Here is a 26,957-nt window from a genome sequence, read left to right on the forward strand (position 1 = left end):
ATGAATAATAACATGCAGCAGAACCGTAGGTTGCAAATGAGTTTCAGGCGTTGGGTAACAGCAAGTGTAAGTTTGGTCTGCAGACACTACGTCACTCGAGCTGGTTTTAGACATTTTCTGGAGGTTTGCCTTTCATGTATGAAGAATGCAGCAGGAGATCGTTCGGGCAGAGGAGTTCATATCAACAGGAACATTTCCAGAACATTCAGGGGGTGGCTCCTAGATAGAACATGCAGGAGGTAGGACATGGTGAATATAATCTGTTCCGGAAAGCACAGCACAGTGAAACAGACGTCACCAATAGCCCTGAAATCTCGTCCTTTCAAAGGGACATCTTTGTTGGTTTCTTCTATTAATACAACACTTCTCTTTCATCCTGATACATTTGTATTCTTCCATTTTTGCATTTGTTGTGTGCTTGACATGGCAGAAACATGCCCTCTCACTCTGTACTTTTCCTGCTATATTCTCACATGTGCAGCAGGAAAACATCAGGAGCAACTGACTCGGATATTTGCGTTATATATATTAGCCCTGTCAGAATTTCAGGAACATTTTTTTCAGACTTCAGTGCATATCTTAAAGCAGTTTTTATTAACGGTCTGGTTGAAGGCCTCCTTATTATTCAAATCACATTCACATAGATGTCAACCAAACATATGGACTCATTAGGTCTGGGATACATTGGTTTTAATTGCAAGTGAACAGCTGGTTGTTTTCTTCAGAGACAGGTCACACACTTGAGACAGATATTACATATTACAACAGTTACAGTTTGCAACTACTGCATATTTCTTTGGGTTCTGTACACACCTAAGACACAGCAGTGCTTAAGGCAATATTCTATCTCATTCATACTGTAGTTTACAGTATTAACATTAGAGCCATGAAGAGCCTCCCTGGAATGTGGCCATGGTAGGACGGACGGCATCTGCTTCTTTTCGTAGGTGTCGATAAAACTGCAGAAAACATGTTTTTGAACCTGTGTTTGCTTCCGTGAGGAAAAAGATTTTGTTGACATGTCTTAGCCCAACACAGGGAGCCGCACTCCACTGCAGAACAGTTGAAGTCCACAGAACGTAGTAGACTTTGTTACAAGGTTTGCTTGAAGGACAGGATGTTGACAACTCTTGTAAATATTGAGAGTTGACGTGGGTAAAAGACAGTGGATCCACTTTAATCTAATAGTTGTTATCTGACCTTATTTTCCTTTGCTGACACAAACACATGGGCCGAAGCACATCACAATATCCCCCTACAGACAAAATACAGATAGGAATCTTCTCGTCAGAAAAGGCTTGGATTTGCTGCATGCTAAAAGAGGCAGTTTGCATGCAAGTTTCACACTGCCCTCTTGAATATTTATTTATTTAAAGAGTTAAATGAGAGGAGTAAAGAAAAAAGTTGAGAACTTCTTAATATCAATGATTCATCACGAACCATCTCGTATCTCATCTGTATTGAGTATAATTTTGATCCAAATGAGATCAAGTATTTGGGCAAGAAATAATAATAAACATTTACAATTGGAGAGTGCAATGTTGAGAAGCTGGACTTTAGATATTTTGATGGAACATGATTATAGAATAAGCAAAGAACATTCCACGTCAAATCAGTCACATTTTGTCCATTTTGGAACCAATAATTGTTTAAAACATTTACAAAAAAGTATATATTTTTGTTCTCGTGTGATCAGATGATTTTCTGGGTCTTCCCTAGCTGCTGATCTTGGTCAGCATCTTGTTGATGGCCTGTTTGACATGTGTGGTGGAGCTGCGGCGCCTGGCCTTGCCCTGCACGGCCTTCCGGCGCCTCACCTCGCGGCAGAGCTCGTGGAAAGCCTCGGGTACCGCACCACCCTCATCGGCACATGCTGAGCATTCATAGAAGGCGCATGCCATCTCAGCTGCCAGCCGCTCGCCTTCCTCTGTGCCAACCTGCCGGACATGGTCCAGGTCTGACTTGTTGCCCACTAGAACCAGAGGGACATTCTTCGGCCTCTTCACCTCCTCTAGGAGACTCCGAAGAGGTGCCACCTCCTCAAAGCTTCCCCGGTCTGTGATGTCATAGACTATGATGAATCCATCACCCCAACGCATGTGACTCTCCTTCTGCTGGATATCCTCCTGAATTCAAAACAAAAAAGATGACTCTCAAATTGGAATTTAAGCTTAAAACAAAGATTGGTTCTGAACTTTTGTGTTAGTGACACTTAAAAGCAATTATGTTGCTATGCGTTGTTATGTTGCCCTTTTGACTTTGAACATAACAAATATTTATTCTTTGCAGTTTTCAGCCATGTTAGCTTGTATAAGACACCTAGTTATCCTATTGAGTGTTTAATTTCTAACTCTTTCCACTCTCTCACACCTGCTCACCATGCTAGAAATGCAATATTTCATCTAGTAGTTCCGGTCTTAACTGTGATTACCCTGACTATAGGGAGGCATACAGATTCTGATCTCACAGTTGTTGGTAGAGGAAGCTTAAGAATACAGCATTCCTCCAGAGGACCGAGGAGAGTTTGACGTTTGTGTAACTGACCGACTGTTGAACCTGGAATTTATGAGCTACCAAGAAGACTGCAGCCCCACAAATCATCTTAGAATTAGCACCATGCTTTGATAAGATCAGAGTCAGGAGATGTCCGACATGCAGCACAGCCACGTTAAGAAACATTCAGACCTCATCCCAACGCCTGCTGAAAATAGACCACAGCGTAATGAGGGAGATGACTTGGCAGGGGGAAGTCAGCTGCCAGCAGAACACCTACGCACCAGTGAAGCATATTTATCTTCGTCTGGAGGACTTACACAAGTTCATCTTCATGTCCATGTTTGTATGAGACTTCAGGAAACCACCATCTCTAAGTGCCATTCAGTCTCATATCCACTCCCACAGCTCTTACCTCAAGTGTCGGTCCAAAGTAAAAGTCCTATCAATACTCCGCTGAATGATTTCAAGTATTTAGTTTCAACAAAGATTTGAAAATGAATGCGGCAGTTCCACAGTAAACATAAATGCAGCATGCATACTTTTAAATCACTGTTTGGTATCAACTACTGAACGTTTGACCCAGTGGGTTGATAATTTTTCTCACCTGCCCTGCAGTGTCCAGAATCTCCATGGAAACAACCTCATCATCAATGTTGGCTTGATGCCGATATGTGGATTCTGTAAGACACAAAGGACCAGAGAATTCAATCCAGTGAATCATTTGATACTAGTGACACCTGAGTCCACCTGACAAGCTCCACTCTTCAGACATGAGCTACTTACTTTAATTGAATTATTTTTTATGCCATCAAAATTTTTTAGAGTTATAGTGAAGGAGATGCAGGAAATGTAGGGGAGCGACACACAGTAACAGAGGACTGGGGACCTGCTACTCAAGGTGTATGGTATGTGGCCTAATCATTTGCTTTAGGGTCGCTCCTAGGCTTCATTCTTAGCATGTTCTCAGCTACCGCGTTCTCTTCTCAGCGGACATTCTCAGCAGGTTGTTGGTCCTCCTTGTTGCCGGGAGATGGCTGACTCCCACAATGACCTGAGATGGCCTGAGCTTCAACTCTGGCTGGCTTGAAAAACAGGATAAGCGCTGCTTATTCCTGGCCCAGGAACACAGGTGTGAACTGTGACTGTGACCTTTCATTCCACCTTGGACAGGGCAGGAGTTATCTGCCTGATTTGCTCCCTTGTAAAAAACTCCCATCTGTGTAAACACTTCGCAGAGCGCACCGACACAAACCCCCAAAGCCTTCTTGTAAAGACAGATTCTGTATGATTTCGCCATCATTGCTACCAGATGGGTTAAGCCGGCACTTTATCAAAGCTTCTTGAGGTTGTGACTCCAGTTTTGCAAGTGTTTCATCTTGTGAGTCATATCCTGTCTGTTCTGTTGCCTCTTGATGCATGGTGATTTCAAGGGAGACCATTGGGAATCTTTGTCCGTTTTACAAGCAAGAAGAAATTCAATATTAGAAGAAAGGGTTCAGACTTTAGTTTTTTATAATAAGAGTTATTAAATCATGTTCCTTTCATCACTGAGCTTTTTCCGTTCACTGTGAGTTTTAAAATGTATGTTAAGGAGGTAGGTGGTTCTGGAAGCATTTTTCCTCACTACCATTTCAGTTTCCTTTTAATGACATCTCTTCATGATATCTTTCTTATGAAATCAAAATTCTACAACATAGGAACACAATAATTCTGAAAATGTTTACTGTAGTGTCTTGTGTCTGGTGCAGCGTCTGCCAGTGGATAGCTGTAAACTCAGTAGCGTGATGCTTGTGTCAGGTTATTGGATATTTCTCACCAAACCAGAGATTGAGTTTTTGTCATTGTTGGAGTTTAGAGGGTGACCATACGGCTATTTCCTGGAAGCACTCCTGATCTGCCTTGGAACTGATTTACTAATCTATCATACTGATATTGTGATATAATGAAGTGGTGTCAACTAATTGTCTGGTTAACTATTGAATTGTATTTGAAGTGTACTATCTTTTTTTGGTTATGACGAATCTAAGCTATGAACTCAGCAACTCGGTAAACTCACGCTTATCCAAATTTAACACCCTCACATTGCGGACAACATTTTGGCATTTCATGTGAGTTAACAGTATGTGAGTCAACACTGGAAGCTGCATAGGTTGTGCCAAAGTTAGTATTTTTGCTAACTTTACTTACTGAATATCTAGCTAACATATCATGTCAACCGAGCCAATTTTTCCAATGCCACAACACAAACTACTCTACTGAAGTAGCAGGGTTAATTTATATTTTTTAAAACTTGACCAACATCTGAATCTTAAAGTTTTAACTCATGTTAATGTGAGAATTGAATGTTAGAATTGTAACTTTCTCAGGAAAAATGTGCTAAAACATTTGAATGTTTTTCCCTTTATTACTAAACTGCCACACCAATGATTTACAACCTGTTGTCCTCCCTGTAATTTAGTGCTAAGTTGAAAAACTCATGTAAACAGTGATACATAAGACCTGTCAGAAAGATGTTCAGACTTTGCGACGAGAGCGTTTAAAAGAGCAGGTCTGAAGCTGTGCTGTTGCTCCAGTCCCTGCACGTACACCCCACTGTGTCCCAGGTGTGCTCTCTCCTCCAGGATAAACTGCGTCCTGTGACGTAAATGAAATGTCACCGAGAGCCAGAGGCGGAAGTGGGACGGCGATTTATAACTGTTTGGCCAGAGGCATGAGGAGCATCTCTAAGGAGTACCAGAGTCTTGACACTGAGGCTCATGGGACTGCCTATTTCAGGAGCCATCACTCTTTCAGCTGCAAACACCAGCAAATCGGTCTACGTCCACCCCCTCTGTGTATCTGTTGCTAAATGTACTGACGAGGGGCAGGGCCAGGATGATTTATCCAGCTCTACTATTCTTTCTAAAGGTCTTGGAAAGAAACAAACGCAGTAATTTTCCTGGCACCAAGCATTTTATCCCTCATAATTCAAAATCCCTCACTGCCTGCAAGCTGCTTTGGCAGGAGAAAGAGAAAGTGTCACGCCAGACTCCAAGTGTCAAAAACAAAAGCCAGTAAGCCAGGTCATCGGTGCATGCTGCTCTAAATTCAACTAGATCAATATAAAACCTGCTTTATAGTTGCTTATCTTCCAAATATTCTCACCAGAAATGTTATTAATGGCCACATATCTGATGCAGTATTGTTGAGGTTATTATGCCAAGCTGGACCAAAGGAGATATGACTGTAAGTAGCCTGTGAACATGGGCAGAAATCACTATTGCACTATTTGCCCATTAGTATTCTGAGCAGCTGCTGTGCCACAGGGAATGAGATCCAACTGGTCTGCTGAAGAGTATCTAATACCGACAACATACACAAACTTAGACAGCCTCTTACTGAGTGTATGTGGCAAGACTATCATAAGCAGTGATCCAAACTTTGATGTCTGTAATATGGGATGGTGCAATTATTGTTGTTTAGTAAACTGTACATTTCACTTTATTAATAGATTAAACTGCAGTCAGATTATTCTGAGATGGCATCAAGCTAGTTATGTTGAACTGAGGCCCATCATTATCATTATACAGTAGAAACAGCTTATAGTGATTATGTTTGTCCCCGGCCAAATTATGACTACAAGCGGTTGATGAACTTTAAACGAATTGCTTAGCTTCTGTGTCATAGTCCCAGATCTGGGAGGGAAAGGTAACATTGGGCACTGGCGTATTCGAGTCAGCTGACTTCCCTGAACCACTACAGTTTAAACGTCACAATATCAGCACTGATCATCACATAATGATGGATACTTTACTTCACTGAGTCAAATCTTTCTTTATAGCTGTGCATTAATTCATCATCCAGTCCTGGTTGCTCTCTTCCTCTCTCTTGCGCTGACATTTGTACTCAGAATACTGAGTCTGGAGTTCTGTCCTCTGGAAAAACCTTTCAGTTCCTGGTAGCTCTGTCTCTATTTTCTCACCTTAAAACCTCAAAATATCTACAACCATCACAGTGACACAGACGCCATAATGGCTACAAGATTGTGATCATCCGGTTCTTACATGTAAGGGGTGACTAGTTTTAGAAATATAGTGCAGTCTGTCTATGCTGGTAATTACATTCTGCTGAGATGTTGCACCTGATGTTTCCTCAGAAACAGATGTGGTGTTGAGTCGAGCACCATGTGAGCAAACCAGAGCCTCTGACTGACTGTGTGCAGCCAGGAAATGAAAAGCACCTTAGAGAGGAGGCGTGATGCCTTTGTGCCCTATAATTACAGTGTATGAAATGAGCTCAGTGTATATGGTAACCTGTTCTATATTCTGCACCCGGGCAGGAAAAACACTCATAGCTTGACAACACTAGTTATCATCACCTTCAGTTCAGCTTTTAATCACCAAAACTATACAATCTAATCCACACATCCACTGATAAATATTTGATATCTGACTTTACTTTTGTGATGTTTTTTTCACTCGCATCCAGAAAATGTTTTGCCACATTAATAGACGCAATTCCTTTGCTTATGTAAGTTGCAAAAGCAGCAGTTACCTCTTTCCATCTTGAGGTCATGTGGGGGAGGGGGGGCCAAGAGCAGAACGCAACGTCTAAGTCTGGCGTTTTGTTCTGGGCACTCAATTGTTGTACTTTGCTGTCATCTGTAAACTCATTCCATACTGTTTATTATGATGCTTGCATGGGTGGTAAAAGAGGTTAGTGGTGTTTGAGTCTGATCTGCAGCATGAGCTCTGCAGCAGAAGTGGCCTTGCTTTTAGATATAATTTTCTTGTAGGAGTAAATACAAATTTAAAATTCTCTTCTTCCCAGAGAAGCACCAGCGGATGTTTTTACGTTTGGTCTACACTCACCTTAACCCCCCTGCATGGAAAAGAGACACAGTTACTGAACTTTAGTGGTGGCAGTAAGTGGTCTACGAGGTTAGCTGATTCTCATGCTAAGTTTATAATCACATACAGGCTGTAGCTGCAGAGAGAGGTTTTTAAACATGTCTTGTAGCTCTCTGCAAGAGAAAAAGTAGGAGTGGTGATTCATAGCATTGATGGTAGCAGCAGTTGTACTGTTACCATTGCAGAAGGGATAGAAAAAGAGACAGCGACAGTATTAATGGCAGCACCAGTGGTCATAAAAACAGATATCTGATTGTCTTACCAAGTGTTGGGTCGTACTCCCAGATGAAGCGTCGGGTTAGAAATCTCACCACCAAAGCTGTAGAGAACAACAGATAAAAACATGTTGAGGATATGGACACCTTTCAGGTTCTTCTCCGTGGCTTCCAGAATGTATTCATTAGAAATTATGTTGGAATAGCAGGATTCTGTTTAGCCATGTATTGAATGAAACATATACCTGAAGTGCCCGACTGTCGATCAATCATTGTGCTGATTATAAGGTTTCGGGCCTAATATGTCATCCACTACTTCAACAGCTAATCAGCTATGGATAAGTTCCCAAGAGGCCACAAGATCCAAAGCCCTTCATCAGACTTTTCATCTAAATGCTAATTTGAACAGTTCCACATCATTAAGGCAGAGTTCAAACAGCCTTCAGGATGAAGCATCAGCTCTCAAAGTTCCTCATCAGCTGCATCTCTCATATGGGCTATTTAGTCTGCCCTTTACAAACTCACCCTTCATCACCAGTAATAAAAAAAAAACATCCCCAGCAGGTCAGTGACTCACTCCCTTAATGGCTTACCGTCAACAAGTAATCTGCCGCATGGAAATTTGATTTCCTTCATTTGACAGAATTGGGAGGCCTCTGCCTGTGTGTGGATCACACAGATCTACAAACCAGTGTGTTTGCTGTTGAGTGAGACAACCTGTTATCACCACTTTGAAATGTAGTTCTACGATGGTACTGCAAAAGGTTTTAGGGAAGTCTTAAAGATTTACAAAAATTAAAAAAAATCCGCACCCATTCAAGATGTGACCAAAACAAAATTTGGATTATACTCTAATTTGTCTTATAATGAGACTCACACCCCCATGGTTTCTGTTGCCTTCTTAGTGTGAATACTGATTTAATATCCACAATATTGTTTTATTGTGTATTATTTTTCCCCTACCGCTCTTTTTAAGTCGCTAACTACTCCTGTATCCTTCAACCAATTTCAATAATTCAAATGAGAACATTTAGCTTGCTGAGGACGTTTCTGCTTTAATGTTTATTTTGTTTCAACTTCTCATATTTTGTTTAATATTCACCTTTACTGCAATTTTCAGATTTATAAAGTGTCTATGGGAGGCCTCTGTGGGACTTCTATGACGCATGACACTGCATGTGTTTTGTTTTATGTTGTTAATATCATGAGAGAAATTCACAAGAGTTAAGTGGCAAACAATTACAAGTATCTTACTGTGAAGAAGAAATAGAACCCTAGTGGATTAGAATAAGTCACACTAGAATGAAAATGGGCAGGAGGCAAATGCTTACATAACTGTTTGTCTTCTCTAAAGAATGACCCTGCCCATTTGGCGTAGGCGACAAAATCAGTAGAGCATTACATACAGCCTGTCATTTCACATGCATATTTTTCCAATTATTTAATTTAGTAGTTGAGCTCAACAAATTATATTTGTGATGGTGAACAAGCGAATTCTGGCTCTTTATTTTGGTAGTATGAACGCTGCAACTTTCGGCGCAATGTTATTACGTGCATTGAACTTCTGGGCAATGGCTCATAAGTAGCCATGAACGTACTCTACAGGCAATGAGAAAGGAGTCAATTGTCTCTTTTTTATCGCAGGTTTCCATGCATTTACCTGCAAGTTTTTGTCTAAAAGTTGTACAGGCAGGAGCATTTCCTCAACAGGACAAGGAACCACACTTTTTTTAAATCTTTAATTGAATTAACACCTTCATGACTTTTTCAGTCCCATACAAGAGCATTTCATTTGGGCATTATGTCAGTTGTTTTCTAAGACACATCAACAAGCAAATGTTCACACTTCCAGTCCACTTTTCTACAGGAGTTGTCATGTGCCTGAATGACTCCCAATGGGCCCGACCGGCCCACTTGAGTCCAGGCAGGTATCTGTATCCTTGTGATCTTACTGAGGTGCAGCTTATGGAAATGAGACTATGGAGAAAGAGCTCTGCCATTGAACTGGGGGAAAAACCATCCATCTAGTTTGAGCCTGACTTTGCTCATAATTAGCCACAATAAACAATGGGAGGAAACCAATTATCTCAGCCGGAGCGTCTCTGCCACGTTTCATTACTTTTCTAAAGAACTCAAGTCCAGCATTTGAGCTCATGGCAGTGGTTGATGATTCAATTTGTCATGTGTATGAATCGAGTATAGCTACAGAGAACTTGACCCTGGTTTCGTTGTATTACGTATTTTCTGTTGCAGAAGTTTCGTCTCTGACCACATTAACTTCTCTTGTTCGGTGCTGAATTTGTGAGTCTGAGGTTATTTCGTGCCGTTTCTGCTACAGTGGCCTGGATTCCAGGTAGACAGAACAACCAATGGGGTGTGAAGTCCTTTCCTCATTAGAGGTAACTGTATCTCCTGCTTTTCACTGCCACTGGAAAGAAATGTACACATGGAAGAAAGGAGCCTTTGTTATCGTGCGTCAGTATGAACGTTGTGGCCCAGATTCACTAAAGGTTTGCACAAGGAATAGTGTGCTCTGAGCTGACCAGATAACAAAGACAGGCAAATGTGTGCAGTCAGAGGAAAGCTGAGATCGGTGCAGGTTAAGAAAGAAGATGAAGAAGCCTCTTTGCACCTGTCAGTCAAACTGCTTCGAAGTCTTAAGTTTTTACGTGTTCGTTTTCCATTTTAATTGAAGGATTAGATTGAGAATTAGCTGAGCGGTGATAAAGGTTCTCCAATCTCAAATTTCAGATCAGGTGGCTCAACTGTAGCTCACCTGGTTAAGCAACAGCCCATCATCCCAGCTCTGTCTGTCTCCATTGTCAGTTAAAGGCAAAACAGCTATAAGAATTATTAAACCCCAAACTCTTATCAAATCACACGTTGTTCCATTGCACTAACTTTCTGAATGACGTGAAAAAAACAAACATACAATCAGTAATAGATTTAGAAGATTCTGACCAAACACTGTACGCTAACCCTAATACCTGTGTGGAGGTAATGCTACTGTTCCCAAACCCTACAAGGAATTGTGCGATATATTTTTTAGTATTCAAAATATTGTCAATAATTGTCTTTTACGTTGCATTAATCAATGTTTTTATGTCAACTATGGATGAAATGAACTTTAAGCTGATTCTTTCATCAACTCTCATCAACAGCACAGACAAAGTTAGCAGTTAGCCAATACAACTAAATTGTATCAGCTAAATAGCAACATTTTCTTCAGAACTTGGTGGAAAGCAAAACAAAGCTACATTTCAGACTTACTTTGGCCAAGTAGCCAGAAACACAACTCGGGTCAGTGGTAATCATGCTGTTGTTTTCCAAAATGTTGTTGGTTCAATCACCGACTCCTCCAGTCCACATGCTGAAGTGTTCTTGGGCAGGTACATTATGTGTTAGACCAGACCTACCTAGACTAAAGCAGCTAAACCACATACTGCTTTGAGCCAGAATGTAGTCGTTGCTCATGAATTCAGCTTTTTAGTTGTTAGAGAGAATATATTATTTGTTACATAGACTCATCAGTGTCCGAATTGTCTTACATGTTGATGTTGAATGGTTTTACAGTTTGGCAGGCCTCTTGAGTTTAATGTTGAGGTAGCAGTGGGCAATACAGTATGAGCAGGGTAGCTTAAGAGAGATGTTGTGACAATCCCCTGCACTGACAGGTCTGCTGTGACACTGACACCATGCTCAGGAAGACATTGTTTCACCTGACAACTGACAGATGTTGCTTATTCCCTGATTTCTTCTTCCTCTCATACAGTGTAGTGCTTACAGTGTTGCCTGCCATTTTTAATACAGCTGGTCTTATATATAATATATTGCATCTTACAAAAACAACCCTGTTGCCTCCTAGACCAATAGACCTAATATAGTGTTACTCTCATTCTCAACCTGCAAACTGGATTTTCACAGCTTGATATTCCCCAACAAATACTGTAGCTGAAGACTGAGCCGAAAGACTGATCCGATTTTATCAAATTAATCAAACAAACCCCACTTCAAAAGGCTGCTGTGAGTGAACGGATTGAGCAGTGCCAAGTTCTCAGATTTACGTCAAACACATCATTCACAGGAGGTGTTTGCCAAAAGCAGCTTTTGTCCAAAGTGACCTAATCACATTAGCGGCAGAATGTTGGACTGATTGCAAATAAAGCAAGAGCAATTAGCAGCGCCCATGGCCCTGCTCTGATCTGGCTTAGTGTTACTCATTGAACAGTCTCTATTGATTCCCCACGGCCATTAGACGGACACCCACGGCTCTTTGGTCACTTTGTCCACAATAACACCTCTTTGCTGGCTGGCAAATTGGTCTCTCCTAGTGCTGTGCAGCTGCAGCCAAGTTCTGTACCTATTGTGTTCATGTCATGTCAGGTCATGTCATACAGGCCAGTTGTGTTTATGAAACTTGAGTGGGAATAGTTGGACTGAGACTGGCTGAAAAATCTGGTGGCAGAATTAAAAAGTGTCGGTACTCTATCTGGAGGAAAAATACTACATATTTGGTCAAAAGTCAGACCTGAATCAGATTTTTCTGTTTTACTTATTTGTATTTTGGGGGGAAAAGCATTTTACTAAAACCACCTAAACTCCTGTAACACTGTAGTGCACTATTGGTTCTCGCACAATCTGTGGATTTTTTTGCATCACTGAAAGTATGTCTGACGAGCTCTGGAGTCATGTTTAGTTGGTCACCTTGTCTGCAGAACATGCAGAAAGGGAAACACTGTGAAAGTTTGGGGTAAGTGCTTGCTAATAGCTTGTCAGTAATGTTTTACCCACTTTTGTTAAAACACTACACATTGTGTGTCTGCTGAGCTCATTTGCTCATTTAAGAAAAAATTAGTCACACACTAACATAATTAGCTTATTTAAAATCCTGGAGGCGTCCAACTGGTTGTATAACAGTTCTAGTAGAAGAAACACGACAGACTCCATCAAAACTGCTATGTTATTATGTTTTTAGTTCTGGGGCTCATTGCAAAATTATTGTCACCGTCTTCCTAAGACTCATTTGTATTTACGTAAGATGTGCATGGAGTCATTGTGTATATGTGAAACACGATAGATTGTTCTTGATTGGAATCCTTGCAATGTAATGTGGTTAAACTGCCTTTAATTAAAAGATATTGAATTGAACATCAAAATGTTGGATTGATTTTAGTACAAAAGAAACAGTAGTAGCTTTGCAGTAACTGCCGTTAACCTTTGCAGTGTAGTATTGATGGAAAATATCCTGTCTGAATTGATGTGTACATTTATTTATTTAAAATTAAATTATTTATTTGTTGCTTGACTAACTTATACTGCTTTGACTGAAAGCTGTCAGTGGCTTCATAATTAACTTTATATCTATTAAGAACATGAGGGCTCAGAAATATTAATACATTATTAGTGGCATTAGCAAGACCTCGGGAAAAGTCCACGTAGTTTTACATGGCGCTCAGAAGTGCTGAATGATGTCCTCAGAGCTGCTGTAAATTTGCTCCTCTGCTGGCGGCGAACACTGTTTGTCTCATGTTTTTACGTGAATAGAAGAGAGGTGAATCATCATCAAACCAGACGAGCAGTTTCTGTGCTTTTATTGCATTTCTGTCCGAGGAAATGCAGACGATGGCTGCCCTGCAGTTCTGTTGGCAGACACAAAGCTGCAATTTCCAAACGACGTGGCCCCAAATGCTTGTAAAGGGCCAAAGCGTTAAGAAATACGATGTTTGGAGGAGTCCTCCAACATTTAATCGTTTCTTTAAATATGCTCCACATCTTATCCTTTACTCTGCAAAACACAATTGACAGTTTTGTTCCAATTATCTCAAGTAGTTTGGGATGGCGAGACTCATTACTGGCTTTGAAATTACTACTTTTGCTGCAGGCCCTCATCTCTAATCAATATCTTCAGCAGTTATTACCAGTTGTTGAGAACAGTTGGATAGATTTCACTGCTTTGTGCCGTGATTATTGATATATGTTTTCCTGGTAATCCACTCAGCAGTTTAACAAGGACTGAAAAGACGACGACACGTCAAAGTGCTGCAGTTTTGAAGAGCTCATTTTGTCAGAGCATAGTCCGTCTCACTATATAGATGGAAACACATGTTATATCATTATAGGATATACAACCTCTGTCTGCCTATTAAATGCCAGGTTTTTTCATTGGTGAAAATGCATCTGCAGGAATATGGGATTGTTTCTTCACACACTGAGACGTGACTATCCTGATGACAGAAGCAGGCAAACAAACTAGCTACAAAAGCACAAAAACCCCTTCCTGAACAGAAGGTCACACTACTTTGCTCAGTCTCAGAGCTTTCCCAGAGTTCTTGTCACCACTAGCCTCTCCCTGGGGCACGTCTGCATCCCAGACTACCAATACCATGTCTCTCTGGGACTGCTTGATAGACAAAAGTGACATTTCTCATAAGGAAATATATAAGTACATATCCATTTGGAACAAGGACTTTTGGGAGGTTGTGCTGTACCAGGGGGAAATATTTCATCTCTGTCTTCTGCCAAATATAAATGAGATCTGGTCCAATATCTCACCATGTCAGTCCCTTTCCAGATCAGAGTGCAGCTCACCAGGCTCCATTTATATTTATTCTAGGATTTTAACCAATAACCTATGAGAAGGGGTGTGGGAAGTATGAAGTGAGCAAAGTAACAATAACACACAAGGCAACAGTAAACATATCCACTCTAACAGGGGACTGCGTCACTGTCTGGGCCAATCAGGGACAATATTTAACTTTGTGCAGTGAGCTGAGTTGAAGGGGAATACTGTGTTGAGCCAAACATCGCCTTTGAACAAGTTATACCTGACAAAGCACAGGTCAAAGAACCAACTCAAACATCTGACCAACCTTTTAGCACCTTTATAGGATAATTAAAAACACTATAACTGAGCCTGATGAGAAAATGATTTTAAATTGAGTCCACTAACCCCTTTTCATGAAAGCTGAATAGTTGAGATTGAAATATAAATATATCAAAAGTTATTAAAGCCCTACAACAAAGAAATGTAATTGAAGCTTGATATTCTAAAGTTTAACCATAAATTTATTATAAATAAAAAAGTAATACAACCAAATGGAAAGAACTTGAATTACGAAATAAACATATAAACATATAAAGATGTAAACATAAACGTCTTTTCTGCATTGTTTATTCTGTAAAATAAAAAAAATCATATTATTGTATATTGGTCAAGATACACCAATGCAAATATGTGTAAAAGTCTCCTTATTGGCCAAATAATAACCCGGTCAAGCTCTTGCTGGAAACATGAAAACAATTCATGGAGCTTTCAGTAGATGAAAAAATTTATAATTAATAGTCTGATAAGAAGGTGTTTTTTCACAATGACAAATTGCCACTGGTTAGTAAGCCTCTGTAATCATCATAAATTATATATTAGTTGTGCGAAAACGGAAAACTTGACCAGCATAACATCCCCAACTGAAGGGAGAGATGGTAGGCAGAGCTATCTACTTGGCTTTTCATTTGTCTGAGTGATGTTTTTTAGCTTCATCTGATATACTAACTGGTCCAAAACACAATAATGATTGCTCACTTGAAATGTATGATGTCAACATTGGAGGGAAACTGATTGTTTTCTGTAGCTTAATTCAGTCCGTCCTGCTTAATATCTTTGTGTTCAGGCTTCTCTCTGATGCTGGCACTCAGCCTACCATTTAAATTAGTTGTGCAGTAAACACACACATTAAACACGCTCCCTTCCTCAAGAGATGCCATTTTGGCAGCTAGATTGGCTTTGCCAATTTCAAGCGATGTGCTCATTATAAATCAAACCACACTCAAACCATCTTGCACTGCAGTGTTTTACTCTCCTGAGTTTCTGATTGTTTCCTCTAATGCAAAGGGATTTGCTGCAATCATGAGCAGTGTAATTAGATGAGCTGGTATTGTTGGTAAGACAAAGAAATTAGATCTTTAATGAAGCTCATTGTAATTCAGTCCTCACGGTGAACCTCCAAAAAATATCACCTGGATCTGTATTTGTCCTCAGCTCTACTATGAGCTTTAACATCTTTCAGTTCATTGTTTTTGTTTTCTGGCCAACAGCAGTAAACAACTTCAATCACAAGTCCGTTCAGCTGTGTGGTGTTTCAGTGGGAACAGTGACTATTGAAAAAAACACTAATCAGAGTATGTTAACAAGATCAATCATTCAGAGTAAAGTTGTAAAAAAGCCAAACTGATTTACTGAAGTATAGAAAACAGAGATGAGGTCAGATGAGTCATCCTTTCCCATATTATTAACTACTGAAAGTTTGTGTTTACACAATATAGTTTCAGTTGGTAGAGTCCAAAACAAAGCTAAAAGTAAAATAAATATTGGACATCAAATCATCAAGTTTCCCTGAGTGCAAATTAATTCTGCTCCATGTCTGCTGGGGGATGAAACCATAGACTATATATAAAGATGGACGACACGTCTTAACTTTCTCCCACTATCCAGAAAAGAAACCAAAATATCTTGGATATGAACGCTACCGTTTCAGCTTTGAATCATGACCTTTCACCTCATTTTTATAGTATGAAATAAGTAATTCTAACCAAACTTATCAGAAAATATTAATCGTATCTAATTACTTCTAAAACATCTGAGGGTTTAACTCATTTGAATTCGATGCCTCCAGTAATATGAGCACTCACATCTATTCAGTAACTACACAGAGGTGTGTCGAGATCTAACTCAACGGTCTCCAAAGCAGGTGACGCAAATACCTCGTAGGAAGAAAATCAATTAGTTTTTGCTTCGCTGATTCACAAACACAGTTGTCAGTTCATCCAGTTAAAAGCGCCACTCTACCTCATACAGTATGAAAGCTTCAACTTTTCAATGCGCCTCTAGTTGAATACACTTAGCCTTTGCACTACTAAGAGGCATGTCCCTTTGTTTGAGCACAACAAGTCGCAGTATATATCGAGTTCACTTTGAATGACAGTAAAGGTCAAACAAACTCCCCTGCGCTCCACTTTGGACGAGCTCCACAAGCTCACAATGGCAGCGAGGGGGGGGGGGGCAGCCATTCTCCTTAGGGCCCCGCGGCTCTGCAAAATGGTACACCAGAGAGGCTTTGATTTCACATCTCTGAAGATGCAAAAGGAAAAAAGCTTGCAGTTGTGGGGTTAGAATGGGAAGGGCGTGAGGATTCAGACACTGCATTCATCCCTTTAATTTAGTCTAACAATAGCACCACAGCGCTATTCATAAAAAGCCATGTGTGAGGCAGATGGGGGCTGTGGTTACAGGCATGAAGGTAAAGACATGTACCAGGAAAAGCTGAGAGAAAGGGAAGTTTATTTTACCTATAAAACAGACAACCTGTGTATTATAGCATTTATACAAATATCTTGTCCACACTGAAGCAACTGTAAGCACTGTTGTTGAGCAAGAAAACACATCATTGTTTCTAACATTTTATCAGGCCTGTTATTTGTATTTAAAGAGGGATAATATGTGATCAAATACTGCCTCAGAAAACCAACTTTGATTCTGCTTTTGTCTTTTCTACAATATAGAAGAGGTATACTGTTTTTGTTTTTGGAGTGATTCTGATTACCTTAACACACATCAAGTGTTGAAGGACATGTTGTGAAATGTGTTTCTGTTATGTGACTGTCAGGTGAACGTTCACAGTGGAAGTAGCTTTGCTTGATGTACATAATTGAAAAGCAGCAGAATCTTGAGTCTTTCTTTAAGGCAGTTGATTTGCTTACTGGGAAATGCTCAAATTTTTATTTGGTAAGAAGATCTGAACCGCCCTCTGTTTGGTAAATGCAGTTAACCATATGCCAGTAAGCTTAGCTTAGCATAAACACTGGAAGCAGGTGAGAAATGCTAGCCTGACTCTGGAAAGGACTCAAAATCCTGCACCAGGATGTCTAAAACACATTTATTAACATCTGTATCTTATATATTTCATTGATCAATGCAAAAACTTAACTGTGAAAGTAAGTTGCAGTATTATCAGTCTTATGTGGCAGACTATGTATTGCTCCACGTATTCCTTTAACACTCTTAACTTGCCTTGAACATGCTTTGAATCCTGTATAACCCGCACAACTAACCGCCACACTTGGAACAGTGTCTCCCAGATGTGTAGGTGCATTTTTGAGGGGGCACACATTCACTATTGTGTAGATTTGGCAGCAACGTGTGGTGGCATCAAACCTGCATATAATACAGCCCACATGGCATTTGACCAGCCAAGATAGATCTTAGTTTGCGTTTTCTTAGACTGCCTTCTCACTGATGCCAGAAGGTAGTTATGGACTGAGAATCTAAGTCTACTTTTATTAAGCCCCAAAGAAATGCAGAATAAAGTTTTAAATTAAAACTGGATAATAAAAAAAGAAAGCAGATGTCACTTAATGTAATTTTAAAAAGAATGAGAGGGAACAGTGTTAATAAATCAAATATCACTGAATATTAATGAGCCAGAACCTCAGCCGATAAGCAGCTTCAGAAGCAATAGAAGAAAATACATAATGGATCCCTCATGAAATTTTAAAAGCACTGCTAATCTCAAGAGAGTAAGGTTTAAAGCAAGCCGGGAAATAACAGTGATGACGCAAACCAGTCGAGGACCGTGACGGAAGTCAGGTACCAAAAGTGGAGAAACGAACAATAATATGTGAGGCTGGGAGAGTTGGAGGTGTGCTCTAAAAATAATAAAAATAAAAAGGCATTAACATTAAAGAATCCCACCTTAACGTGGCATAATCATTTCCCTTTATGGGTCCACCACTTCATACACGTGTGTTTCAAGAGGCGGCTGATTAATTGGTTTTCTCTTATTAAACTGAGAAGAGGCACAGAACATTGGCTGGCAAGAACGTTACTCCAGAAATATCCTTTCTGGCAAAAAACAATATTTGTTTAACCTTTGAGTGTGAAGAGCGAAGGAGTGCCGTTGAATAGAAACACAGGAGGAGGTCTGACACTGAAGCAGTCTGATCGGCCTTCAGAGAGCTCAACAGAGCTCATAGACTCACCTTGTGCCTCTCTGAGGACAAGGGGAAGCTCCAGGCAGCGGGTAATGTGTTCATTATATGTGGAAGTGGAGGAGGATGGAGAGGGACAATGACGAATTTCAGCTTCTCTGACAGTTTAGTGAAGCTTCAGAGCTATTAGGATACATGAACAGATGGACTACCTGCATCCAAAAAGTCTACATGTATGGGCATAGACTGTATATAAAGGTTTGGACAACATGTCTCCATTTACAGAAACAGTTCCTGGTGATTTCTGCGTTGCTGATATTTCTGACTGTAGACCGTAAATGTTCGATGAGGATCAGCATGAGAAATCATGTTTCTGAGGAAATTCTTTATACCACGGTTTTACAAATTCTTTTAAAACACTTCTTTTGACACCCCATCTACCAAACAAGACTAAATTAAAGATGTTTCTCATGTCCATATTATGCTGATGAGTCAATTACTGAAAGAACAGAGACATGTGTCACAGCTAATTATCTGACGCACGAAGTGTATCACATTGACGCACTCAGTTCCTTTTCCTTCATCTCAAGTTGGTCAGGTTGTATCTCGCCTTTGAACAAAATGAGAGATTTATGTGATTAACTCAATTCGATCAAATAGAAGGACAATGCTTTTTAATCATTGGAAAAAACACCCTGCGACAATGTTCTTGATTCTTTTTTTCCTTGTGCCAGATTTTTGAATTATACCCAGTTAAAATAAATTTCCGTCACTCGCGAAGACCACAGATTTCCTTATTATATAACTTTTTGAAGAAATAACCTCTCAGGGTTCATGTCTTTCCCATTCCGTCCTGAAAGTATTTCATCAAATCATTTTTCTTAATCTGTATCTGGCAAAGATAACACACGCACATCCAAAGATTCCCACAGCATTAAATAAAAGTTGTTTTTTTAAATTTGGGAATTTCAGTTCTTTTCCATCACACTCCCTCATCAACCTCATCACTCATCCCCCACACAGAAATCCTATTCAGTTTCACAATCTGATGTTAATATAGTACACACCTGGTCCTGGTTGTGCTGCTGCCAAGGCCTTTTCACCCACACTGCAGCAAAAAGCTCTGAACTCTCAGCCCAAACCGAGCAAACAAGAACAATTTAAAATAATGAAGTCTTAGCTTAGTTTGGTAGTTTAAGTCTTATGTAACACACATTAGCTCATAAAAGTCGCTAAATGTTCTGTACAGTGGACACAGCCCTCTCTGAACACATCACTCCAGTTGCTCTTAACGCCACTTAAAAACCTTTTCAGATCTCTTATCTAAAAGAGTAGAACATACCTCTGACACACTGATAAGAGCGTTTGCACTGCAGCTTAATGTACTCAACGAATCGTACCTTATAGCTGCTCAGATTGTCTGGCATGACAGAGTTTATCTGGGAAGGCAAAACAGGCAGCCAGCTTCACAGCTGTGGGCTCTCTCAGCTGTCAAAGGCCAAAGACGTGTCTGGAAACTTTCAGCAGCAGGATGAGCAACTGTCCCAGTGTCTCTACATCCTGTTAATTGCTCATTGGCACAGAGCGGGCAGCTATGCACAGAAAAGCCTGATGGATGTGAAAGCCCGTCATTTATTTGATTACTTTCCAGGACTTTAATTTCCTGCAGCAGACATCACACAAAGTTGATTTTGGGAGCAGCATGATCACTACAAAAGTGATTTGAGTGTGAGAGGTTGGCTGTGCCATGTTTCAGCAGGAAGCCAATTTCAGAGCTATTATCATGAGCTCACAAAGTAATGCTGTCAAATCCATTTAGAGACCAGCTGCTATCTCATTACATTGTCCTCTACATTGACTGTTTTTCTGTACATTAAAAGGAATAAGAGATCCCCGATACAACAAAGTTTTATCTAATCGACAATATTACAACATTACACCTCACAGGCATTTTGAAGTCAGCTCAGCAGAGACCATTTCTCTACATGATGGGTTTTTGGGATGCCTCCTTCAGGAGACTGTCTGCAGAGTGATTCTTATTTTTCCAACAGGGAGGTTGTGTTTTTGTCATTGTTTGCTACCCACTCAAGTTCGGAGCGGATCCAAATAAATGAGCGCATCCAGGAATTTTTTTCACTTTCTTTAACATTGTGAAATACGGCGTTACAATACATGAGAGTTTTATCTGTTGTACAGATATGTCTGTAAGATATGGTAGGACAGAGTGCTAGTTGCTGGTTGTAAATGTAAATGTCAGTTGTATTGCAAATTATAAAAAAAGCAAAATGAGAGAATACTTTACCTCACTGGAATGTAACCTCACATGCTGTAGTGTCAAATCAAAGGCATTTTTACATTGATTAACTTCCTGGTCCTTTAAAGCTGCCATGACATAACAGTGATTCATCAACAGAAAAATGTAAATAAAGAGCACGGAGGTAAAGTTGGTGTAATTTGTTTCCCCTTCAGCAAAGCATTAGATGAGACCAGAACCTTTTGATGTGACGGACAGGGGAAAAAGGCAGATCCAAGTGGTGATACTTCGTCTGTTATTGCTCTCATGGTGAAAAAAAAAAAAGATCTTTACATTGTCATTCCCCAGTATTCAATATGTTTCCTCACAGTAACAGTCAGCACCTTGTCACAAAACTCATAAAAACATGGATTTGCGGATTTTCAGTGTCGGCTCTCAGTCCAACATAGCTGTCTGTTTGTCCAGCAGCATTGTTTTGTTGTGGATTCGTCTAGCCTGCCTGTTTACATCATGTTCCAGACCACCCTGTGCATGAGACTGATTCATTGTCCCTTCCCGCTTTTGGAAGTGCAGGTTAACAGTTGTATTAGTAACCCTAACACAGGCACACGTTGGCCACCTCCTTTCTAATTGTTCTGTTCTCTGGCTGAGGTAAGGTGGGACATTGGTTCTGCGAAAGGGACAAAACGTTTTCCAACCCCATTTTTTCCAAAGTACACTGTATGTAAATGTTTTGTTTTGTAAATGTTTAAAAGTAGGGTCGTGACTAGCATTCAGTTGGTAATTTAATATCTGATTTGTATTTTTAATTGAATTATAAATCATTAAAGTACTTTTATCAAATTTAGGAGTTTCAAATAATATTAATAAGAGCTTCTGTGGTTCAGCTTTTCAAGAGCTATATGTTGGTATTTTGCTTTTTGTTGCATTAATTGATTTTGCCAACATTAGCATTTATTATGAGCTGTATCTATGTCCAGGATTACGCAAAAACTACTGAACCAATGTTACTGAAACATTGTGGAAGGACGAGGTATAGGCCAAGTTTTGGAGCAGATGTAGGATCTTCTTTTCTCTTTGATTAATATTGCAAAAAAGGACTTTTTTGACATTTCTTAAGAAATAATGCAAAGTTTTTGATGAAAAAAATCTGACATATTTACGACACAATCAAGCTGCAATTTAGTGCAGCTTGATTGAATGTAAATGGACTGTTGAGCCTTGCTGGAGGTATGTTCTCTATTGAATGCCTTTATATTGCTCTTCTCCAGCAATCTGGTTCTGAAGCTGCTTGATGCTCTGTTATGTTCATTAGCTAGCCGACTGCTGGTTGGTTGAGAGGAGGTAAAGAGCGTTCTAAGATAGAAGCCTGCTGCGAATGAAGCACACCAGAAAAGATGCAGGCCATAAAACCAAAGCAATCAGCTAGAGGGCAGCTACAACGTTTCACAGGGTTGAGCTATATGAGCTGCAGAGCTGGTGGTTATTATTCTCTGTTTGTTTATCGCTTCAAGCCAAACCATTTTGTTTGAGTGTGGTCATCTGTGCAGCTTTAATGACAGTGAATTTACTTTATCTATCAGTCTTCATAAATTTTTATGTACATTTTTTTTAACGAACTGACTAAACTACAGAGAAATTTTGCCAGCGAGTTCTTTAATTCATGATATAAATCCTGTGTGTGTGTGTGTGTGCATGCATGCATGAGTGCGCTTAGCAGAGTCCAAGCTGGAGATACAGTAATTGGACAAATTTCTCTTATTTCCTGAACCCCAGTTTCTCCTCAGCTGAGCCAATACACCCAAGGCTTCCAAGTGCCAGAGCAGCCACACTCAACTTAATACACTCTGCTCTTTGTGAGCGCTAGATCGCTCTGCAGGAGTCCAGGTCAGACCATCACAAAGAGCCCGGTTAACCCTCAAAGCCGCCAAGACACCCAGTGGCTCTGCTGCTACTCTTTTTGTTTTCCCCCAGCCAGCAGTAGGAACATAACAGCCTCTGGATGTGAATGATCACTATTTGAGTGAAAATACACTGAACTCCAACTAAAACAAGTACCATTCACATCACATCACTTACCCACATGCTCAAGTACTGCTATCCAAAATAAAGATGGAAGAATTGGTGGATTTCGAACATAAATATTGTCCAAGCACAGAGAAGCTCCATCATGCAAAATTTCAGTTAACTGAATGGTAACAGGTGATGTTGATTTAAACTAGTCAGGCTAGTGACATAGCTAATGGAATTGCCATGTTGATCAGGAAATCAGTCCACAACTTTTGTTCAGACTTAACTAACAACTATCAGATAAATTGAAGGATAAACAGAGGATGACTTTGGAAATCCCCTGACTTTTTCCTCCAGCACCACCATGCGATTTCAAATAAGGGCTTTGAGTGACATATCTTAACAAATATCTGGGAATTTTGAGTTGTATTAATAAAGGAAAAATACCACCTACAATCAGAGTGCCCAGAAGATAAATCGAATGATTCTGAATGCCCTGAATTTTTTATCTGCAAAAACTTAAGTTTGAAGTTTCTGCAGGTATATATAAATAGAATTTCTCCACGAGTGTAATCTGTAAAAAAAGGCATACAAGTACAATAAGATGGTGAATATGGGAAATAATATATCTGCTAAATGTTAGCATTTTCAGTTGCGTCTCTTACTCTTATTGGTCAATACAATAACATTGTGAAAACAGAACGAGCAGTAAAAAATGTTTTTCTGGGAGGTGAAACTTTAATGTTAAACACTTCAAACCGCTTTACCTAAAATGGACAGATAATATAGTTTTATTTACAGCAAATGAGTCCCCCTCCACCACACCAGAAGGTTTTGAAACATGTCAAATCTGTATAACATCAGTGTTTAGTTTTTCCTTCCTGTTATATTGGACATTAAGTAGGAATCTAATTTACAGCCCAAGTCCAGATGTTTGCCATTGTGAAGAAATACGATTAATTAGAATCTGTGGGCTTCCACTAAAGAGCTATATTTAGATGAGAGCTGTTCATTGTTCACTGAGGCAACATGTAGCTTCAGAAGTGGAAACAATGACTACTCTTGTGCTGTGTGCATCATAGAGAGCAACAGGAGCCATGAAGGTGACAGGATAGCATCAGGAAAATCTGCTAAACTGCTTGAATCCGTCCACGTGAAAATCCAATGTTAGGATGTAGTCAGTGTTGAAGGGTTTTCCAGCAAGTAGGCAATGAGTTCATTATGAGGACAAGACAAAAGGCAGGATGGAAATTAGACTCCTGACACCCTCATTTGACTTAAGACAAATTTTCTCTCTTCTTCCACACTGCTGACTTAAGCCCAGGCATCAGGGGTCTCATTTATAAAAGAGTGCGTAGGATTCATACTAAAAGTGTACGTACGTACAAAAACCGGAAATGGCGTCAATGCAAAAGATAATTCCGATTTATTAAACCGATTCCCTCACATTAGTGGATCCTCACCTCCTCTGGGATATTATTTGGAAAGTTTCTTCATTTCTTTTAAGTAATCTCCAGTGCGCTCTGTGCGCTCTCTGGCACAGTCCCGTTCACTGCAGCTATGTGATGATACACGCACAGTGTTAGAAGATATAATTAAAACCTATTAATGACTCGGCACCGTAACTCGGCTGTTAAATCGAATCTGAACCTAATTTTCTATAAGTTGTTTTATATTTTTCAAATTAAAATGCTCGTGTGGAGCAGATACGTCGCGCGAGCAAAACTAAGCTGTTGATTTCAATGTAAATTATGAATTGGATCAATAATCTGCTGCAGTTCACCACCTCACGTCTGTGTCGCCGTTGTCCCGTCTCCAAAACGGTCGTAAGCATGGGTCTAAGTTTGTGTAGAAATACGCACATTTTCCCGTCAAGTTTGTTTTTATAAATCCCAACGTTGGCGTGAGAGGTGGCGTACGCACGTTTCAGGCCCGTTTTGTGCGTACGCAACGGTTATAAATGAGACCCCTGGTCAGGAGACAAAAACACGATTGAACTGTCTGGAAATCTGTTTTAAGTAGAACAATCCATCAGCCTTAGCTCCATTTATGACCTCAGTGACAGAGCGTTGCCAATACAAACCTTAAGGGAATAGTCGATTTGTCATGTTTGCCATACATTATTATTGTAGCATGGAATAGTAGCATTGTGGCATGGTCTACAGATCCAGCATCATCCCCCCCCCCCCCCCCCCCACTCACCTACCCACTCCAAAAATATCATACCATTTTATTTATTTATTTTTTTTTAACTTGGCAGACACTAGTGGTATGGGGAATCGTTAGCAGGTTTCCAACCATGATGGCTGTGGTCCTCTGTACAAAGTTGATTATATCATTTACTGGGTTTCTCACAAAATTGTTGCTGAGAACTTTCGTAATCAGCCAATCCCTGGGGGGCCCCTTCTCTGCCTAGAGACCTACCCAGTTGGAACATCCCTGCGGCTGTGGTTTTGATTGAAACGTCTGATAAGTTGGTGAACATTTATGTCAGCATGTTAATAATGTCACTGTGAGCAAATTGGTGCCATAGTTTAGCTTAAATCACCTCTATTCCTTAGCACAGCCTCACAGAGCTGGTAGCTTGGCTGCAGGCTTTTAGCCTTTTGTCAGCAAGCTATGTCTTCAAAGGTACTTGGATCATAGCACAGATGTCTGCCGTCCACTGAACGATAAAATACAGTATTTTTTTGCCTTGGGTGAAACCAGTTATTAAATCCAATACAGACTATATTCTGCTTTTCTTCTTTGGTCCAACATCAAGTCAGCTTTGGCAAGCAAGTGCGTAGTCTGTGGAAATTCTGGATTTAGACACTTGTGTTGCTTCGATGAAAGGTGTTATCACATAAGGCAGAAAGCAGATATCTGATCATAGAAATACCTTGGAGGATACAAACCACGGTCAGATAACAGGCGGAATATTGACTTTTCCCCCTAAGGTTATTTTAGGAAAGCTGTGTAACTGAACAGTGGAGTATAGCATGCAGAGTGATCAATGTTGCTTTATCGGCCCCTGACTTAAAACCTGTACTGAAAGTGTAAAGTTGTGAACTCGCAACTGGAACTGCTATTATATTTAGCTAAATATCACTAGCTGCGATTGTTTTGAGTTATGGTTTGACTGCGGTTGTATCAGATTGGAAATGAACGTGTTCTTGTGAGTTTTCTAATTCAATAATCATCACAGAGGTTCCAAAGAAATGAGCAGTGACAGTGCCTGAAGCCTGACCAATAACCTAATCAACCATTTCTGTCATTTCAAATAAAAACATGAGGCTGGCTACAGAACAGGGAAGTCACTGTAAAAACTGAGTGTGGGGGGGTGGGGGGGGAAGGTCCATTGTCAAGGTAAAGCAGGCTAACAACACACATCTTACTTAAAAAAGAAAAGCTGCAGATTGATACTTCACGGTTTCCGTTTCCACAAACAAGGTTTCAGAGTTCCACGTCAGACCGCCACTCGCCTTTCAGCCAAAGGATATGAACTCCTCAGTCATTATACTTTGTAGAATTGTCCTTGAGTTGACCTCCTTAGGCATTTTAATGGCCTCCTTCAACATGGAAGAGCAAGTTTTTTCGAACAGCTGATTGCAACACAGAAGCAATACGTCTTGATTTGCAGCTGGCAGGAAACATATGGTCTGTGTTATTGTCTTAGCTACTGGAGAAAAAACCGTGCGGGGCGCCAGCTGAGGCCGAGCTATTGCCGCTGCTTACAGAGGAATGCTGCAGCCCAATGGTAGTGACTTGACAGACTTATCTGTGGGAGGGAGGTACTTAAGCCAGACCAAAAACAACCTCCTACTGTACCGTTGACAACGCAAACATTGTGAGAAAGGTTTACAGGGTGACTGAGGAAAACATTAGAAAGCAGAGGTCATCCTGAGACACACAGAGCTGCCATCAGACCAGATGCAGAGAGAAATAAACTATGAATTTTGAGAGACACTTTTGTAAGAACTCACATGCAGGCAAATAAACACAAACACACAGCTGTTTACCTGACTTTCCCACTCCCGCTCTCCCGAACATGGCCAGCTTCACCTCCGGGCTTTTGGCCATCACGGCAGCTGCGATCAGCAAAGCTTGGCGAGCCAATCAGTGGGCTCCGAG

The 26,957-nt window shown here is 40.3% G+C and overlaps 1 protein-coding gene across 1 annotated transcript; it reads right to left on the reverse strand.

Moving 5' to 3' along the window:
• Positions 1–1,621: 1,621 nt before the first annotated feature.
• On the reverse strand, positions 1,622–26,957 carry rerg (RAS-like, estrogen-regulated, growth inhibitor). The gene is made up of 4 exons (XM_061070514.1): positions 26,846–26,957; positions 7,648–7,704; positions 3,101–3,174; positions 1,622–2,126 (listed from the first exon to the last, which is right to left on the reverse strand). The coding sequence occupies exons 1-4, from the start codon at positions 26,904–26,906 to the stop codon at positions 1,716–1,718; spliced, it is 603 nt and encodes a 200-aa protein (XP_060926497.1). The 5' UTR covers positions 26,907–26,957; the 3' UTR covers positions 1,622–1,715.

The sequence above is a fragment of the Limanda limanda genome, chromosome 1, assembly GCF_963576545.1.
Source record: "Limanda limanda chromosome 1, fLimLim1.1, whole genome shotgun sequence".
In the NCBI taxonomy this organism is placed as follows: domain Eukaryota; kingdom Metazoa; phylum Chordata; class Actinopteri; order Pleuronectiformes; family Pleuronectidae; genus Limanda; species Limanda limanda.